Raw genomic sequence first — 20,982 nt, 5'->3', positions numbered from 1 at the left:
AAAGGGACACAAAGTGACATGCATGGGAGGAGGCTGAAAAGCAGATTTGCTGACGCCTAACAAGGAAAAAGAGGATAGAAATAAAAACACACACACACGGAAACTGATTAACAAACTCAAACAGGAAGTTACTGTAACAGAGAGAGAGAGACACAACATAAACACAAATAAATGGAGATGCAGATAAGAAAGCACAGACAACAGTCGGGGGAAACCTAATGATAGTTGACTCACTCATGCCATATTTGATTGCCTTTCTACACAGCACACTGGATCAATGAATGTCAACATACTCCACATTGATATGATATTGCCAGTCTGGTGGGAGAGTGTACTTGCATGTGGTGTTATTTGAATGAGCTTTGAGTAGCACTTGCGTGAGAGAGGTGAATTTCAAGTGTATTTGGAGCTGCTGTGGAAGCGCAGTGTGATAAGACACGTTTTTACTACGCAAATGCAGGGAGTTAGCTGGACAGTGTGCTTGTCTGTGCACACTGGGAAACAAGGGGCCCCTTGGAACGAAAGGTTTCTTGGAATAAATCATTTGTGTATTTCCAATAAATTTAATAATTGAATTACTTAATTTCGTAGCAAGTCCCTCACAGCCTGCACTTATTGAGCTGTCCAAAATAAACGCTGTGTTTCACTGCTCATCCTTCTCAGGAATGAATTACATGGTTCTTCACAGGAAATTATTAGATTTATCCTTAGTGGAGGTTTTGCTACCTGATGTATGCTTGTCTTTGTCCTTACATGCACTCCTCAATGAAAGACGTGCACACAGACTGCCCATATTTGCACTTAATAAAGTTCTGTGTCTTACATCCTTTTATTCAGAGCACTAGTTATCTGTACAGGTGCACCTATTACATCATTTTCTCTCTATACACGTCTGCAGACACTTTCTTTGTTTGCACTCCAGCACAGTGTCTTCCCACTGAACTCCATTAGCCTCCTCTACTGCTGATGGATCAAAAAACAGCGGATTTTGCTTCACGTATTGTGGTGTGGCAAGGCTCAATAGATACTTTAAAAGGTGTGTGCGGTTAATAACAGACAAATCTCTCCTTCGCTCAGAGACCAAGATAAGCTGTTTCTACATATGATAAGATAGAGGTAACAAACACAGTGTTGCCTTTGGTCTTCCTTTACATTTCTCAAATCCGAAAGACATGGCAGCTGCTGTGAAACTATTAGCAGTTTTCTTCTAAAGTATTCCTCTTCCATTTTCTTATCTGTGACACCCAGGTATAATAAGGGCTTAGGAGTTTTGTGAGGTGACAAGTCATCGTTATCTCAGCACAGTTCACTGATTAGTCTGGCACAGTTTTGTTAAGCTCAGTTGATCCTCAGTGGCTTTATTCCAGACGTAACTCTTATACAGAAACAAGCACATTATTTGTGTTCTTTATAGACTTTGTAGGGCTAGATTGACACTACAAACACTTTTTCAGCCACATTAAGTTAATAAATGTTTACTGCGAGTTTCTAAATTCTTGGGATGAATCCTCAGTTGCACAGGAAGGGATCATCTCATCATCTTTACATGTACAAAAGCAATAAACATATGATTTTTAGGAAGAAGCAGCAATAGGAGACATGCAAAGAAAGAAATATGAACCACTATGTAAAGCCTATCCTTCATTTCTTGAGTTTTGCTTCCAAGAAGCCTGACTTTCTTAAAACTAGTGCAATTCTCCAAGCTTTTTAAAAAAAAAGTCTTTCAAAGTTTTTCTTCGGCCATTGGCTGCTTTTGCACTCATTTTTAGCCCAATCCCTATAAGTGACCATTTTCAGAGGAATGTTTTATGTTTTTCAAGCCACTTAACACCGACCTATGACTCATTCAGGCATTAGAAAGGCACTTAAATTGAGGGTAAACTATTGCTGTGATGATGCATAACAGAAAAAAATGTATCTTTATGCATTTTCTTTCCAGTTCTTTAGGTTAATTTAAAAAATGCCAAATATAGCACAGTATGACTGACATAAACTATTTTTGTACCATTTTTTGAGATATTAGACAGAAACTTGGCATGGTGTGCAGTATGTCCTCAACAAATGTAAGGAAATTGGACAAGTGGAGGACAAAAGAAGCAATGGGAGACCTAAACACTACAGACCTAAAACTCTACAACAAATTAAAAGTAGCTGTATTTCATGTCCTTAAGAAATAGGGGAAAGAAATTGAGGCTGGCTGTCAGAAAGATGTTCTTAAGAAAAGGAAACAGAGTGAACAGGATGAGGTTTGCCCAGTTACATAAGAACTGGACTGAAATCAGTGGCAGCAGGTCTGATGGAGTGACAAATCCAAATTTGAACATTTTCAGAAGAAAGGTACAACAGTGAGTGTGTACAGCATCTGTAAAATGCAATGTTGTATGTCAGCTCTGAGCTGCATTTTGTCAAAAATGATCGAGTTGTGTAGAAAAGTACCATCAGAATTTGGATCTGCCATGCAATACTATCTGGAAATGGCTTCATTTACAAGTATGACAGTGATCCCAAACACACTGCCCTTGCAGTAAGTGCATACCTGGATAGAACAAACACACAGCACAACACTATCAGTCATGGATTGGCTTTCCCAAAGCCCAGGCCTCAGTATTATTGAAGAAGTGTGGGATCATCTTTATATTGGGAACAGAATAAATGGCAGCCAACATCGAAAGAAGAGCTCTGAATGTCCTTTAAGAAGCCTTGAGTACTATTCCTGAAGACTTTGTAAGAAATTTCACTTGCCTGTGAAAAACACTTGCCTAATGGAATACAGACTGGTTGAAGAATAAAGGTTGTGATACCAAATACTTTTCTTTCGAGCTTGTTAGAATCGCACAAACTCAGATTTTGCCAGTGTTTGAGTAAATTGCTACAGCTATTTTCTGTTTTCCTTGTAAAATATAAAGAAACGAGCGGTGGCTCTAGAGTTTTGCACAGTACTTTAGAAGCAGTCGTTTCTTTCATGTGTGCTAACTGGGGAGCACAGTTATCACTATCACTGTCACTTCACAACAACCTCACAAAAAGGAGATTCTGGGGACAAAACACCTTTTTTTCATTCTCTCTCTTGGTGCTCCAGTCCAAACACATGCATTCTAGGTTGATTGTGTGTTTCTGTATCTCACCTCTTGCCCCATGTCAGCTGGAATAGGCGCCAGCCGCTCCGTGACCCTGAATTTACATAGGTCGCTAAGGAAATGAATAGATGTGTGATGAAAATCAGATTTCAAAAGTCTGGCAGTGAGCAACATTACTTTGACACCATTTGTACAAAACATTTTTAAGCAAATCCAAGCAATTTTTTGATCAGGCAGTCGGCTTAATATCAAACATTGTGCCTGCTACTCTCTGTGAAATTCACAGTTTATACATTTAGGAAAATGAGGAGTACAGGAAGTAGATCATGAATTCACTCTGAAAAAGAAACTCTGCACATTTGTTTTTCAGTCAGTCTAAGAATCCTCTTATGAATTCTAAAGCTGCTGATAATGAAGCATTGCACTGTTAAAACATATAAATGTGTCTTTAAAAGCAAGATGTCATTTTTTCCCCCCATCTCGAGCTGTTTCTTCTTTTGAATGGAAAACAAGGAGGGTGCTACCGCAAGCTCTGACTGAAAAAACAAGGCTGTTAAACAGGGACACTGGAAATAGCAGGGGAGCAGGCATTAAGACCGTGACACATTTTAAGAGCTAAAGATTTTCTCTCCATGTAGTTTCATGCTGGGTGTTAATAGATAATGTATTGTTAGCCATGGTGAAAATGTGTGCTATAGTACCAATAAGACAGAAATAAGTACAAAATGAAAAAAAGAATGAACCCTGGAATAATGAGAGGTTTTTTTTTTTGAGGCCTTTTGTCAAATGCGGTCATGGCCCGCTAACAAGATAACGTGTCAAATGGTTTTCTTTGTGCTTGCTCTCATCGTCATGCTGTATTTCATCAGTTGCCTAGAGCAGACTTTAGATGTTTTCTCTGGGCTTTTGCTCTGTGAATCAGAGTTATGGTCCTGCTGGAATGCTGAGTTTTTTCAGGAAAACATACATCCTTGATGAGGCTTGTCTAAACACAGAAGCAGGAGCAAACCCCTCCAGTCACAGAGGCAAAGAGGCTCTTACAGTGCGAAAGAAAAATGTGTTCACTTATCTGAAGCTGGTAGTTATGTCTCCTGTTGTCTAGAAATCTTTATTTGATACAGTTAAAGCAATAAGGTGCTATCAATTTTAATTTTAATGTTAGTTTAAAACATGCATTTGTTTTGTAATATACAGGATTTGGCATTTTGTGTAAGTTACTTCCTGTTTTATTTTAAAATGCATGGCAATTCAGTCATTGCTCTGTGCATATATACTCCCCTGCTTCTCTTTTTTCCATGTGCAGTTGAATGTTCCAGTTAGCTACAAGTTTATGAGTGTTCTTTGTGGATTCATATATATAGTTTTTTTCATATTTTCAGACTTTCTTCAAATGTGGACATACGGTTTTGCACCTTCCCCAACAATACTTTTTTTTAATTAAGTGTCTAGAAAAATCTGAAGCTCACTGTTGTCACTCGAACTGGTCTCTTAAACAACTAAGGAGCTACTGAGTGAAGGGGTGGGTCATGGAGTAATGGTGTAGATCAGAGTGCTGACACTTAAATAGTGGTGTTTATACACCATGAAAAATGTCTTGGGCATTGGAAATGTAGTGTTCCTGGGTTTTGGACCCAATGTTTTGTGGGGTGTTTTCTTGCCTCTTAATTTTGGTTTATTATTACCATTTTATATTTTGGTTATACTCTATGAGTTAATGTTTGGAATTCCTGGTTTTTAGGGATGTCTTTTCTTTTGTATACATAATATGCCTCTATGCTTAGCCTTGTTACTTTTGTGTCCTGAGTTTTGTTGTTATTTATATGTTTCTTTTTACTCAAGAGTTAATCTAGCCTCCTTGTATCTTGTCACCTACTCTTTGTGTAAGTGTTAGGTATAGAAAGTTTCCCTTTTATGTTACTTCCTGTGTTATTTTACCACTCTCTTGTGTCTAGTATTTAGTTTTTCTCCTCCTGTCTTGTTCTTGATTTTTTTCAGCAGTGTCTTGTTACCCTGGTGATTCCACTTCCTTTGATTGCCTCGTGTGTGTATTAAAAAGCCCGACTTTGCTTTTTTTCTGAGCGACTCTGTCATTGTTGTGCGAACCTGCAATTTCTCTGTTATTTTGCCATACGATCTTTGTACTCTTTGAACTCTTTTGTACTACAATTAACCGCCATTATCTCGCCTGTTTTTGAGTGCTTTTGTTTTGGTCTTTTTGTCCTGTGAACTGTGATAGTGAAGTGACTTTGTGGGTCTTTCCATGAAGCCTGTGCCACTCATGTACAAAAGTATATGTGTTCACAAAAAACTACCAAATCCAATTTTTAAAACTGTTTTTGCAGCCAGCAAGCATTTTTCTCATCATTACTAAGACAAATCATTGCAAATAGTAGGAAGCAGAGTTACATTTAGCAAACCTTAGTGTAAACAGATCAAAAGAAATCCAGGAAACTGAAATCAATTTTTATTGCAACAGTTTAACCAAACCCCTGCATTTGAACTTGATAGAATCTCAGTTATGTTCATGGTCAATCTTTAACATGCTGGAGAATGAGACAATAGCGTGATTAGCAGTAACATCATGTTTGTTGATTAATTTCCTTTGCTCTGGCAGAACACTTGTTCACAGAACACAGTACCAAGCAAAACTACAGGATGAGATACAGTATACACCTAAAATTTCATAGAAAAACAGAAAGCTTTGTAGCCAACCATGCAACCATTGTTTAATTAACCATTAATCCTACTAGATGAAAGGTCAGATTTGGACAATGATCATACTAATCCTTACATACAGGATTATTTGTGATTCTGTTAGTGGTGGTAACATAAGCTGACAGGTTTGTAGAGTTTTTTGTTTCCACAGGCTCTGGCATGAGTCCAGGAGTAGTTTGAGATGCATGCACTGCAAAATAATCATATTTTTTTCTAGCCGAGTGAGCATTCACGCTGGTTGCCCCTAAAAATGTGATAAAAACCCTTAGACATCTATCAGCCTCTCCATTTCATCACTGAATCGCTATTTGCAGCACATATTTAATATGTATTGGACTTACAGATTTGGGTAGTCAGGCAAGAAAATAAGTGTCAAATTTGAATAGCATTGTTTCTAATGGTTTATTTCCATTTCTGTGCATGTTTCAGATGGGAAGGTGGAGGTGACGAAGGAGAGCCTGAAGCTCTGCACCATGGGGCCAGGAAAGGTGTTTGGAGAGCTGGCTATTCTGTACAACTGCACCAGGACTGCTACTGTCAAGAGTGAGTCTCCACAGACACCCGTAAAAACAGCCAAAGTGCTTGACCATGTCTGTGTTCAGTGTACACCTGTTGCCCAGGTGACAGATAATATCCCGTGTTCTCACACAAATACACAAATATCTACACACATCCACTGAAATCTGTTTGCTTGTCCTAGAGGATTAGGGGTCTTTCTGCTTCTAGCTGTCATTCCTCTGTTGAAATATAGACAGGTATCACACTGTCACGATATGAATGAATGTTTGGAACACAGCAACAGCATTGTGCCTTGTTTACAGTGAAATATCAGCAGTGGGTTTTTTTCACAATACTCCAGTGAAGTTTCTTGTGAAGCAGGTGAAGTGAAATGTCAGGGTTTACCGAGCCTGCTCTTTCATGTGTCAAAGCTCCAGCTATGAAGGATGCACAGGGGGTTAGTAGGTGGTCTATCAGAGTGGTGATTGAAATTTCAGTTTAAAAGAGTAAAGACTGGTGTCTGAGAGAACACAGGATAGATGGTTTAATCACATTTGAGAATTAGTGTGTTATAAAAGTGTGTCAGGATGAATTGTGTGTTTAAGTAGGGTAGGAAAAAGATTATTATAGATGATTAAAATTTGATTTGAGATCTTGTTATAAGTTGTATTTGAATGATGGACGTAGCCTCCGAGGCTGAAAAATGAACCCATTCCAGGAATGCCTTAAACCTTGATTCTTTCTCATGGCCAGCAAGGGGTGTATCTTCTTGGTACAAAACAAATTCTACAGCCCTGAACTTTTCTAGGTATTTCCCAGCGTGAGTGAATGTAAATGCAAATGCAAATGTCCGACACAGTTGACTCAAACGTTAAAAAGTCTTTAATGTACGTGCTCCATAGTACAAAGTCCCTTCGATGAGGGGAGAATAGCTCAGATAACTATCCAGTGAATCACAGCACATTCAGTCCATGTTTAATAAAACCAATCTCCTTTTTTGTGCTACACGTGAAAAGGGCAACTTTGGATAGTGCCCAAACTTGATTCTCCCAACAATGTGCAGAGCTGAAGTGAAAAAGTACATTTGAGAAAACAACCCATCTGCTCACTTAGTCTATGACCTCAGTAAACAGTTTCCTAATGAGTTTCTCAGAAACAGTTTAAAGCCTAGACTAAAACAGGCAATAAAGTAGTGTATGCTGTCAGGCATGTTTTCTTAACTTTGACAAGGTGCTACTACATGAACATGCAGTGTTCTCAGTTTCTGAGTCACTTCCTCACTTCTTACTCATGACGTCTGGTCTAAAAAACAGCCATTTACATTTAGCTGTTCCTATGCACAGTCCTCCAATTTCAGAGGCCCAAAACTAAATTAACTGGCAAGCAGTTTAATGGCCTGGTGAGACCTGTTCCCTCATTATTACAAGACAAATCAAGAAGATAAAAGATCGGGAGTTTATTTCAAGTGTTGAACTTGTATTTCGTATCTGTCCCCTGGAATTCTTAATTTATATGATATGAGGTCCAATAAGATGTCAATCCAAGTGAAGGAGACTGAAAACCCCATTATAACAAACAACAAATAAGCTTTATCATTTGTCTTACCACTACTCTATCCAGCTGCTCAGATAAGCCTATCACAGTGAGAGAGTAAAATGTTAGGAGTGGCCAAATCAATATAATCTTAAAAAGAATAAATGCACCTGGCAGCACAGCTACACTAAAGTCTAGAATACCCAGAAGACAATTAAAGTGGAGGATCACAGAATTCTTTCTATGGTTAAGGAAATTCACTCAAAACATTGAGCCAAGTGAAGAATATTCTGGAGCATGTAGGTCTTTTAGTGTCAAAGACTTCACCTAAAACATGCGCATGAATGGAAATACACAAGGTTTAGAAGAAGACTTTTCCTGAAAACATCTTAAAGAACCTGCATAGTTCTGGAAAAACGTTGGATAGATGAAACCATTTTTAACTTGTATCAGGCTGATGGGAAGAAAAAAGGAAAGAGAGAAAGAGAGAGAAACAACTCCTGATTTAAAGCATATCATGTTTTCTGTCAAAACTGGCGAAGACCATGTTATGGCATAGGTATGTATGGCTGCTAGTGGAAGCTGATAACTAGCATTTATTGATGATATGACTGAAATAGCAAGGTAATTTTGAAGTGTACAGGGGTATACTCTCTTTTCAGATATAGCTGCAAAACTGATTAGACTTTGCTTCACAGCAGATATGGTTAATGACCCAAGGCACATTCTAAAAGCAACCCAAGAGTTTCTCAAGGCAAATGAAACAGGCTGATAAAGAGCTTAATTTGTCATGGAATAATAAGGGTACAGGCCTCACTTAGCCATGAAACTGCTTGTCAGTCAATTTTGCAATTACCTTTGGGCCTCTAAAAATACGGGACTATGCATAAAAATGTCTGTAATTCTTAAGCAGTTAACATGACAACTTTATTAAACCCCTTGAATTAAAGCTGAAGGTCTTCACTTCAATCAGATCCTGAAAGTTTGATTTAAAAGCCATAATGGTGGAAGCAAAATTACAATTTTCCAAATGAACCTAGCTGTATGTACAGTTTATGTGCCTGGTAGTTAAAGTTAACGTCCACATAAAGACGGTTTAAATTTAAATAAATAAATGTAAGACAGTGTATAGTTGCTTTATCTAGCAAAAAGGAATATAGTGTATTATTGCTCAGATATGGTAAGTCATTTTATTTACCTTGAAAATGCAGTAATTGTAGTAATTGCAGGCTTGCTGATGTTTCCCTGTGCATTTATTTATGAATGAATGAATGAATACAAGGGTTTACTCAGGCTTGTACTTGAGAGTTCAAGTGTGAAGGAAAGAAGGTTGACGATGGTGGCTACTAGGTTGCACGCCCTGTGCTGACCCCTCTTATGTCCCGTGATCCCCTATTTCTAACCAGCCAACCTGATGAAACTCCCAGCTCCTGTTGCTATGGGAACAAGTGCCCATAGCAAGATGAGCCATCTCTTACGGGTTAAAATATTCCCCTTCCTGCTGGCGACAGAGTGTCTGCTTTTTTTCCTTTTGTATATATTCTCTTGCCCACCGGCCTGGACTTCCTGCCACGATCTTAAGAGATGTACGTCAGCGCTGCTCAATAAAAACTCACACATGGAACAAATGATGTAATTGTCTACATAGACAGAAGTGTGTTTACAGTCTAACAGGGTCATTGGTACTGTCTCTGAGAGTTGCTGTCTTTGTTTTAACATATGTCGCTACGCATGAATGTACTGAGGAATTCAGCTGCCACACTGGCTATTAGAGCCGACAGACTCGACTGGAAATCATGCACCTGCTAGTGCGCATGGAGATCCCGCTTCCAATCAGCAGATTTAATTTCATCATTTCATGGAACCCAGTAGGAGGACAAATCCTTGAAGTAATTTCAGTTTACGTTGCTTGGTCTCCTAAGTCATATGCACGATTAATTACTTCTTAACAGAATTTATCTGAGGAACCTGTTAATGTTGACTCATGGGAGCTCATCCACGAACTGTCTACACCTCTTTCCTTTTACTGTTACTGCTAACTCACAAAATAATGACACCATTGCCAACTGTGATAATGAAGAGATTCCCAGAGTCTGGCACCTATTAAGAATTTCAGAAACAATTAAGAGCCATTAGGTGCAATAATTCGTTTACAGAAAATGTGTGCAATTATGACAGTTCTTTATCACAGTCAGACTTGTCAAGATAAACCCAAGGATTGCTTAAGATAGCTGACATAATAAATTATTGCACATGTTTTATTCAGGAATTTGGCTGCATTTAGTTTTGCATGAGTTTCCAATAAAACTGACACGTGTTTAAATTTCACTTGAATTTCAATTCGGAATTGAGAATAAAACTCCAAAATACCTTTTGGGCTTTTTTCTTAAGCCTATTTACACACACTCATAGGAACAAATCAGTAATACTCAGTAAAATCAATGGGGCAGGTTTTATTCATTGGCTTTTATTTAAAGAAAAAAACATCTAAAAATATGAGGGGAAGTGACGTTAATTGGCAGCCATTTGTGCAGTTATGGATAATTATATGGATCTATTGCTAAATCTGGACAATATTGTAAGCGTGTCCAAGAAATAGCATTGTTTATTTTGTTTTTATTGCTGTATGATCATGATTACATATTCCCGGAAGGACCAATCAGGACATTTCCATCAGTCCTTCTGCATCTTTAGGTGATTTCATTTCTGATCACTCAGTGGCACTCTCACCCACCCCTGCAAAAAAATACAAAATAAAAAATGGATCCTGTAAACTGAGCATTTCAAGTAGCACTTACTCCCAGGCTGTGTAGTGCCTCAATGAACTGCTAAAATCAATATGTTATGTGTACTTTCAGGATACAGACACTTACATGTGGAGCTATGGCCACATTTGGGGTTTGGCTCTGCCAGTCAGGACAAATGAGGTGGGATTTCACATGTAGCCTTAGAGAAAAAATGTTGCCTGAGAATTTTTTTATGAAATAGTCCTCTTGCAATCAAATCTAGATCACTTTTCTTTTAAAAAAAAATATAATAACAGCAGCTGGGCCAAGGCTGGCTGACAAAGAAATAGAGGAAGAAAGGGTTAGGAGTGAGAGAATAGAGAGGTGATGAACGCAGGGCAGCAGTGACAGTAAAATGAGGGAACCACTTCAAGGAGGCGAGACAAAATCTCATCTTTTGTCTGCAGACAGGAGAGAGGAATTGGAAAAAAAATGTTTATAGCATAACAATGTAAGTGTTTCTTGAAGACAGCATAACAGGACACCATTCACCATGGTTTGGCATAAAACAATTGAGAGCAATTTGCAGAGCTCAACAGTGCAGCACTGAAAAGAAGAGGAGGCAAACTCAGGAGGAAAATTGTTATGATTCTCAGATACATGAAAATGCGTAATTAATCTGTGATATTCAAAACTGGATGTCTGAAAACAATGTCAAAATATTTTGATAATAAGACTGCAACTAAAAGCTATGCTTAGTATTGATTAATATGTCTCAGTCTTTCTCAACCGATTGCAGAGTTCAAGGTGACATTGAACTTATCTTAATGACCTTGTAGTACCATATCACCCTATTAGAGCACTTCGCTCTCGCTCTGCAGGCCTACTTGTTGTTCCTAGAGTATTTAAAAGTAGAATGGGAGGGAGAGCCTTCAGTTTTCAGGCCCCTCTTCTGTGGAACCAGCTTCCAGTTTGGATTCGGGAGACAGACACTATCTCTACTTTTAAGATTAGGCTTAAAACTTTCCTTTTTGCTAAAGCATATAGTTAGGGCTGGACCAGGTGACCCTGAATCCTCCCTTAGTTATGCTGCAATAGATGTAGGCTGCCGGGGGATTCCCATGATGCATTGAGTTTTTCCTTTCCAGTCACCTTTCTCACTCACTATGTATTAACAGACCTCTCTGTATTGAATCGTATCTGTTATTAATCTCTGTCTCTCTTCCACAGCATGTCTTTATCCTGTCTTCCTTCTCTCACCCCAACCGGTCGCAGCAGATGGCCGCCCCTCCCTGAGCCTGGTTCTGCCGGAGGTTTCTTCCTGTTAAAAGGGAGTTTTTCCTTCCCACTGTCGCCAAAGTGCTTGCTCATAGGGGGTCATATGATTGTTGGGCTTTTCTCTGTATCTATGAAGCGCCTTGAGGCGACATTTGTTGTGATTTGGCGCTATATAAATAAAATTGAATTGAATTGAATTGAATTGAATGTTTTGCTGTTTGCAATCCCAAAAATTCAGTTTATGATGATATGAAACCAAAAAAAAGCTTCAGATTTTCACAGGAGTTTTTACATTCTGTTTAGCATGATTTCAGGAATAGCTTAGTTAACATTTATTTGTTGCGTTGTTGATTTTCAGTAGAAAAAAAGCCAAAAGTGCTCTATATTCAGGCTCTAAAAGACTATTGGGAATCTTGAAATTGATTCAGACCAGTCATCTGAAAGAGTGAGGTCACTGGCAGTCACTACTAACATAATCAGTGTGACTGATTATCTGTATGCTCCATCTTAATGACACTGGTGGAAAAGGCCGTATCAGACGTCATCTCAAAGACTCAGCTGTGCTCTCCACTTACAGTTATAACGCACATGAATGCTTTTGCATAACACTGGATAATATCATTCTTTTCAAATAACAGTTATATAATAACTAATTTTGAGAAGTATCAGGGTGCATAAATCATTTAAAGGGTTCAGAACAATGCTTGTGTGCAAGTAACGATACGTACAGTGGTGCGTATTTGCCGCCATAGTATATGTCTTTCTAAAATACCTCATGCAAATATAATTTCATCAATCTCAAACATGGCACTGCCATTTTTACGTTGGCTCTACCTTCCTTTTTGCTTCTTCTTAATGTTTGAGAAATAATAATTTAAAGATACAACTAAATAAATTCCATCAATCCATCTTCTTACACTTATCCGGGCCCGGGATGCGGGGGCAGCAGCCTAAACAGAGAAGCCCAGACGTCCCTCTCCCCAGCCACCTCCTCCAGCTTGTCCTGGGGGAACACCAAGGCGTTCCCAGGCCAGCCGAGAGATATAATTTCTTCAGCGTGTCCTGGGTCTGCCCCGGGGCCTCCTCCCGGTGGGACATGCCCGGAACACCTCACCCAGGAGGTGCCCAGGAGGCAGCACCAATCCGTCTGTCGATCTCTCGCTTCCTTCTTCCGTCACTCATGAACAAGACCCCGAGACTTAAACTCCCCCACTTGGGGCAAAAACTTGTCCCCGACCCGGAGTGGGCACACCACCCTATTTTGGCTGAGGACCATGGCCTCACATTTGGAGGTGCTGATTCTCATTTCCACCACTTCACACTTGGCTGCGAGCCATTCCAGTGAGAGCTGGAGGCCATCACCTGATGAAGCCAACAGAACCACATCATCCATGAAAAGGAGAGATGAGATTCTGAGACCACTGAAGTGAAAGCCTTCTGTCACTTGGCTGTGCCTAGAAATTCTGTACATAAAAATTATGAACAGAATCGGTGACAAAGGGCACTCCTGGCAAAGCCCATCACCCACTAGGAACAAGTCCAACTTATTGCTTTCAACTAGGGTTGGGCCATATCATACCGATCACGGTAATACCGGTATAATGTCGGGCAACGATAAGAAAATGAAATATTGTGATAGATTATGGGTAAAACGCACATGCACAGTGCCTTTGTTTTCATACGCACATGGCGGAAAAAGCGTGCCAGCGACAGAGAATGAGAAAGGCGAAAGCGGATCGTTGAATGAAACGGATGAACCAAAATTGGTTTGTAAAAATGCTGCAACTTCAGTGGTGTGGAACTGGTTTAGCTTTCGTCTCTCAGATACACAACAAAGCACTATTTTTGGTAGAGCATGCTAGCGGGCCATCGTTATTACCGTGTTGTTTGGAAAATACGGCACACTTAAAATCAATCCTTCGATTTTTCTGAAAATCGACAGTGCCCCTTATAATCCCGTGTGCCTTATGTATGAATTCTGGTTGTGTTTACTGACCTCGAAACAATTTTATGTGGTACACAGTGCTCGAAAATCTGTCAAATGTTTTAGTACGACTTTGCTAAGCTACGAACCTGCACCGCTTGATGGATTGTTGGAGCATTACAGCTATCGTAGGCAGGAGCCTCGCGGAGTGATATGTACTGTGCTTCAGCATAGTATTACAGTATTGTGTGTGTGTGTATAACCTCTTTTTAAGTTTTGTGGATATTATACATGGTTATGCTGAGGATATGTCGGCCAATTTCCACTGGAAATGCTTTTTGGTTAAACTGTCAGCAAGGAATTTGCATTTGCACTGTTAAATCTTTATATAACTTTAATGCACATAAAAAACAGCTGCTTGTTTAAGTGAAAATACGTTGATGGTTTTTTTTGCACTAATAAAGTTGTGGAGTTGTAAAGTATTTTGTCTAGTGTCAATTATATCGTCTGTTATATTGTTATCGCAAATTTTCAAATGTATATTGTGATAAATATTTTTGGTCATATTGCCCTGCTCTACTTTCGGCAAGCTCTTGCAACTGTTGTATAACGATTGAATGGCCCTTAGCAATGGGCCAAACACCCCATACTCCCGGAGCACCTCCTACAGGACACTCCGAGGGTTACGGTCAGATGCCTTCTCCAAGTCCACAAAACACATGTTATGTGTTGGGCAAACCCCATACACCCTCAAGTATAAGGGTAAAGAGGGTAAAGAGCTGGTCCAGTATTTCATGACCAGGACAAAATCTGCATTGTTCCTCCTTTATCCGAGGTTCGACTAACGGACAAACTCTCTTTTCCAACACCTTGGCATAGACTTTTCCGGTGAGGCTGAACTAAATAAATTTAAAGACTAAATATATAGGCCTCATGTTTGCCATCAAGCGGGTAACTGTACCCCAGTGGATACTTTCACAGTTACAAGACAGTACTTTAATGTTTAAACTAATGCTTAGAAAATTTTGATATAAACAGAGTAATGTGACTGTATATATATCCACAATAGCAGAGTAACTAGCAGTAGTGGTGTGTGGATCGATATTGAAATATCGATTCTTCCGATACCAGCAATGTTCTAGAATCGATTCTCATATTAAAATATCTATATTTTAGTACGTTGGGGTAAATTTGTAGTTTTTCATTAACAGGAACACCGTGGAAAAAAACTATATCATTCAGATCGTCTAAATTGGACGCCTTTCACAGTCATATGCGAAATATAAATGTGTCGCAGCCTCTGGCGTGCGCACTCACAACAATGGCTGAGCGTGAACGGAGTCATGTGTGGACGAATTTTACCTCCACAAACGGCCGAGACGTGGTTTGCGATACATGTGACAAGACAGTGAGGTGTTGTGGCAACACCACTAACCTTGTCAAACACCTCAGAGTAAATCATATCACAGAATATGACGAGCTTATGTTGAAGCAAACTGAAGAGGAGGAGAGGGACAGGTGCTGCTAGGGGAAACAGATGAATTTCACGGAGTCCTTTAGTGCTGCAGGCAGGCAACATGCTCAAATAGCACAAAACTTCAGGTTTTTTTTTATTTCTACATGATAATTCTACATTATTAAGCAATATGAACAAGTAGTCTGATGTCCTGTAATCATTATGAAGCTATATTATTACTAGGGGTGGGTTTTTATAATCGATTTATCGATTAAAATCGATTCTGGCTTGGATTACGTAAAATCGATTCATTAAAATCCTGAATCGATTTTTTTAATATAAATTTATTTTGCCCGAAATGCCAGAATCTCTGGTGAAATCTCACAAAATTTCAACAACCACCAAACAGCTAAAACAGTAAATGAGAGCAGGAACACGGATTCTGCACAAAGACTTAAACACACAGTGCAGCCCGCGGATCAGAATCAGTTAGATGTCGAATTTCTCACAGTCGGGGCGGAAAGCCGACAGCCCGCTGATTCTGATCTGTGGCGGGTCTGCGCTTTGTGTTCACCTCCTTTATGCGCTGATTCTAAAGCTGTTAGTTTGATGTCTCTCCAAACAATATTGACCGAACCAGCAGCAAAAGAGGATCCAAACTACGCTTCACAAAAACATCGTCATGTATTCACTCTTACTTTTACTGTTTTGCTTCGACCACGATGCACAGCTCTCTCTCTCTCTCTCTCTCTCTCTCCCCTCTCTCTCTCTGTACGGTTTTCTGCATTATTCGCTTGCTTGTTACGCACAAGTCTACCGTTGTTTACAGCGCTATCGGCCGACTTTTTTTTTTTCTGTTTTATATACTTCCGAAAAGAAAACCTAATTTCTGCCATTCAATGCTGAACAAATTTAAAAAATTTTAAATTATGCAAAATGCAAAATGCTTAGCCATGTCTCTAATAAAACCGCTGTAACTTCAGAGGTAATGTTCATATGTTGATTAATGGTTTTCTTTCGTTTTTGATGTACTGCAGAATATTTTTATAAAATCCCAGGCCAGGAAAAATCACCTTCATGTGTTTCTGTGTTTTATCTTCAGCTAAAGTCTTGCGTGTGTCAGCTTCCTTTTTATAGATACAAAAATATGTAAATGTACTAATCTGAATTATAATATTTCTGACTGTCAAAATTTCCCATATTCAAATCGAAGTGAATCGAATCGAATCGAATCGAATTAAATCGAATCGTGGATCGAATCGATTCTGGACCTTGTGAATCGGAATTGAATCGATTCTAAAAATCAGTGACGATACCCAGCCCTAATTATTACGATTACATAATACAATTATATATTGTATTATGTAATACAATGAAACGTTACGTTTTTGTACAGAGTATCGGTATCGGATCAGTATCGTCGATACCACTCTGAATTTTACTTGGTATCGGATCGGAAATCAGTGGTGTCGCACATCACTAACTAGCAGCCATGATAAAGTGTCAGAGCTTTGGCCCGATACATCTACATGGTGAACTACATATTAAAATAGGCGTGCAAAAAGTTAAAAATAGACATCCATAAGAAAGAGGATACACTTTTGAAATACTCAACTGCTACCGCTTCAAGTGCTTGTAGTTCAAGCTCTAATTTGAAACAGAGCATGGACATCAGTAACTCCGGGCAGAGTTGTAGCCTGACATTTTTTATAGAGGTGACCAGGCTGAGACATCACTACCTTCAGGGATGACACATGAAACGGATGTGTTGTTATTTTTTTTTTCTTTCTGTCTGACAAACCCCTGTAGGTAAAATTGATGTCTTTTGGTGACTCAATCCTGTCGTTTCAATTGAATTAAACAGCAAGGAGTTTTATATTGTAAGTTAAAGAGCTGCAATATTAGAGTGAAAACCCCAACGATAAGACAATCCCTTATGAGCAAGCACTTAGCTAAACTGTCTTTGAAGAGGAAGAGACCTTAGTTATTATGTGCTTATGTAGGCGTGACTGACATTTAATGTACTGATGTTGGCTATAGTTATTTAAATACTATATTAAGTGCTGTTAAAATGTGCCCACGCAGGGGCAGATCCAAAAGGGGGGCACAGGGGGGTATCAACCCTATAGAAATATAATTGTCCCTCCCGCCCACCAGGCAGAGTACCTTTAAACTTAAAACCTGAGTATTTTATTCTGGTTTAATTTATTCATACTTTAAGTATTCCAACGTTATTCCTTTGCTCATCTATATTTTACAAACACCATTACAAGAAAATCCAGCCACTTTAAAATAAGACTGCTCATTATCATTTCAAAAGAACACATAATGAAGACTTATACTGAAAGGCTCATCTGAAGCAGCTGTGGCAATAGACTAAAAGGATTAAGAACCACTGATGCACTCTGCCTTTCTAATGTATAAATGTATTACATGCATATGTGTAGATTATATGCCAGGCTTTAGATATTCATCTCAAAGTGACATTTCTTTTCACTTAATCTTCATTAGCTGATTTTTTCCTCTTCCCGGCTAATGTGGATATGAAAAAATAAAAGCACAAGTCATAAAATGATAAAAGATTTTCATTCCTCATGAATGACAGCCAAACCTGAATTTGTCCTTTAAGATTAAAGGCTCAGTTTTCACATGTCTGTGTGTTGGGTTTGTGGGTCTTTGATTTTTTTTTTCTCGCCAATAACTTCTGAATGTAGAACTCCAGTTATCTTACTGCTAGGTGTTTAAGCCTGTTTACATGTCCTTGATCGTTTTATTTTTCAGCAACAAGTGGATGAATTATACTCTGTGGGGTTCATCTCTGTGTGCAGACCTTCTGAAAACCACTTTAAACACATAAAAAAGCACAGAGTTGCATAACAGTGTACTCAGTGGTGTTCAAATTCTAGTCTGCATTTTGGCAGGTGCTGTGTTAGAGGTCAAACTGTCTGCACACAATACAGACGAAACAAGACAGGCAGCAGGGGATTAATAATTAGCAATTTATGGGTACCCATTTTATGTGTAGTGCTAAAAACAGCACATGATAATGGAATTACATATAACATATTAGGGAGCATTTTTCTAGAGACTTCTGAGAATCTTGTGAAAGAGTGATAGCTTAGCTGTCTAACAGCCCTTCCTTCCGCCTCGGGTGAGCAAACAGTTGTCCTTCTAATCAGTCTGCATGTGAGTGTGTGTGTTTATTAGACTGTGCCTGCACAGTCTCAGGAATCACCCACTCCAAAGTGAGTGATTCTTCTTTTTGGCAGAATGAGATAGCTTACAGTGTGTGAGTATTTTGACTTCTTCTGTAATTGTTTCCTGCGTTTTTCGTCTCGTATTTCCACACCATTTCTTCATTTGTGCATCACAGAGAAATGCCAACAATGCTTTTGCTGCATTTAAACATTTCTCACAAAACAGCCTTCCACATGGCACGGAATATTAAGCGTGGCATCACTTGTTTTCATTTCGTCTTCATTCAGTGAGTTTTCGTTGTGATTAAAATCAACTGGAGGCAGGATTTAAAAGCACCCGCGCAACAGAAATCGTTACTGGTGTGCATTTTGAGAGCAAGAGTGAGAGTGCTTTCACATATGGTATTTTTTCTATAAGTCCTGTTTAATTCTAAAACACTGACACAGCTGTGATCAGTCGACTCGGCATGAATGTTTGCATGCTAATATAGAGATTATGTTGGACCAAGTGTTAGCGTTGGCTTTTCAATAATTCTTACGAATGTTAACAGCATTAGCCATATTTGGCATCTAAGTGAATAGCTTTGTCTTTCTGGGGACATATTACAAGCATAGTCATTAGTTTTTAGGAGTAGTAGCACATAGCTTCTCTCTTGTTCCCTTTCCCAGATGTTTATAAGGCAGATGTAAGTGCTACTCTGTTCTCCGTAGTGAGCTAGACAGGTTTCGATGCAGGACAAACTATAACCTCATTCATCTGTGCGGATGTTTAGACACAGCTAGCTGTTATAGTCTTTGCTATCTTGAGGCTGCCTATTTTTAGTAGTTGCTTGTATCTAGTAACCAGTGAGGTTATGATTCTGTTGTGTGAGATAAAGAAACACAGTTAACTGAGAGGGCTAAGTGTTTGGGGTTTTTTTTTCTCTTAAAATGTTTGTCTTATGTAGCCATGATTTTAAATTATCATTATGATTTAAATATAATTTCCAAATATGATAATAGATTAGTTGCAATAAAGCTCAGAAGATGCAAGAAGCAGAGGAAGTGAACGTGGATGAGTTTAAATACCTGGGTCAAAACATCCAAAGCAACAGTGTGCAAGAGAGGTGAAGAAGAGAGTGCAGGCAGGGTGGAGATGAGTGTCGGGGGCGATTTGTGACAGAAGGGTCACAGCGTGAGTGAAAAGGAAGATGGTGGTGAGACCTGCCTATGATGTGTGGTTTGGGGAGGTTGGCAATAACAAAAAGACAGGAGGCAGAGCTGAAGTTTCTTTGATTTTCATTGGGATGGACAAAATTACACATGAGTGTGGCATCAGAGGGACCACTCACGTTGAGGAGTTTGGAGCCAGAATGAAAAAGACACAAGATTGAGATGGTTTGGATGTTGAAGGAGGGATAGTGGATATATTTGTTAAAGGAAGTTGAAGATGAAGCTGCCAGGCAGGAGGGAATGATGAAGACGTTAATGGGGTTTGTGGATGTATTGCAGGAGGACAGGCATCCTCTGCATGTTTATGTGGTGGCACGCATTAGGAAACTAAACATGAAGCTTTAATCACTTCCAGCTTCACACTTTTATCCGTGGCCTCTGCTTCAACAACTTTTCATGATAAAAGTTTGAAATAATCCTTTCTCTTATGCTGGGCCTTGGTGCAACACCTCCATTTATCCACTGTCTGAAACAAGCTGTTTTAGCTTCTCCCCCTTTAAGGACACATTTCCCTTTGAGGCAACTTTCTGAAATTGAAGGTTTGAACAGTATGTGGGATGGGTTGCATTGCTCATAGCCACAGCTGGTTCATATGTGCATCAAACAGATATGAGAGTAGAAAAAAAATATTTGGAAGAGAGTGTTTAAAGTGTTTAGTATAAAAATTCAGCTTTTGGCTCACAGGGATTGAGCATATATAAGCTGACCTCGGTATTTCGGGCTTTATGTTTACACTACACCTCAGCAAGGTTAGGCGATGCTGAGACGCATAATGTGCAGAGGTCACCGACTTTCTGCAGAGTCAATCGCTACAGACCTCCAAACTTCATGTGGCCTTCAGATTTGCTCAAGAACAGTTCGTATAGAGCTTTATGGAATAGGTTTCCATGGCTGAGCAGCTGTATCCAAGCCTTACATCATCAAGTGCAATGCAAAGCGCTGAATGCAGTGGTGTAAAGCATGCCGCCACTGGACTCTGGAGCAGACGTGATGGCAACCTGATGGACAAGTCGACACTGTGACAAGTGTAAAGTTTGGTGGAGGTAGGGTTATAGTGGAGGGTTGTTCTTTAGGACTTGGGCTCGGGCCCTTAGTTGCAGTGAAAGGAACTCTTAGTGCTTCAGGATACCAAGACATTTTGGACAATTTCATGGTCCTAACTTTGTGGGAATAGTTTGGGGATGGCCCCTTCCTGTTCCAGCATGACTCTGCACCGCTGCACAAAGCAATGTTCATAAAGACATGGGTGAACGAATTTGGTGTGGGAAAAATTGACTGGCCTGCACAGTCCTGGCCTCAACCTAAGAAAACAACTTTGGGATGAGTTAGAGTGGAAACTGCAAGCCAGGCCTTCTCATCCAACATC

The 20,982-nt window shown here is 39.4% G+C and overlaps 1 protein-coding gene across 2 annotated transcripts in view; it reads left to right on the top strand.

Moving 5' to 3' along the window:
• The window catches only part of LOC146505500 (cGMP-dependent protein kinase 1), a 103,418-nt gene that overhangs the window by 32,508 nt on the left and 49,928 nt on the right, over window positions 1-20,982 (top strand). For both annotated transcript variants that reach the window (XM_085181677.1, XM_085181674.1), the window contains exon 3: window positions 6,222-6,335. In XM_085181677.1, the coding sequence (XP_085037803.1) occupies window positions 6,222-6,335 (114 nt within the window). The remainder of the gene's footprint in view (window positions 1-6,221; window positions 6,336-20,982) is intronic.

Source organism: Neolamprologus multifasciatus, chromosome 13 (genome assembly GCF_963576455.1).
Source record: "Neolamprologus multifasciatus chromosome 13, fNeoMul1.2, whole genome shotgun sequence".
Lineage (NCBI taxonomy): Eukaryota > Metazoa > Chordata > Actinopteri > Cichliformes > Cichlidae > Neolamprologus > Neolamprologus multifasciatus.
The sequence above is the reverse complement of the archived record's forward strand: the minus strand, read 5'-3'. Positions and strand labels throughout refer to the sequence as shown.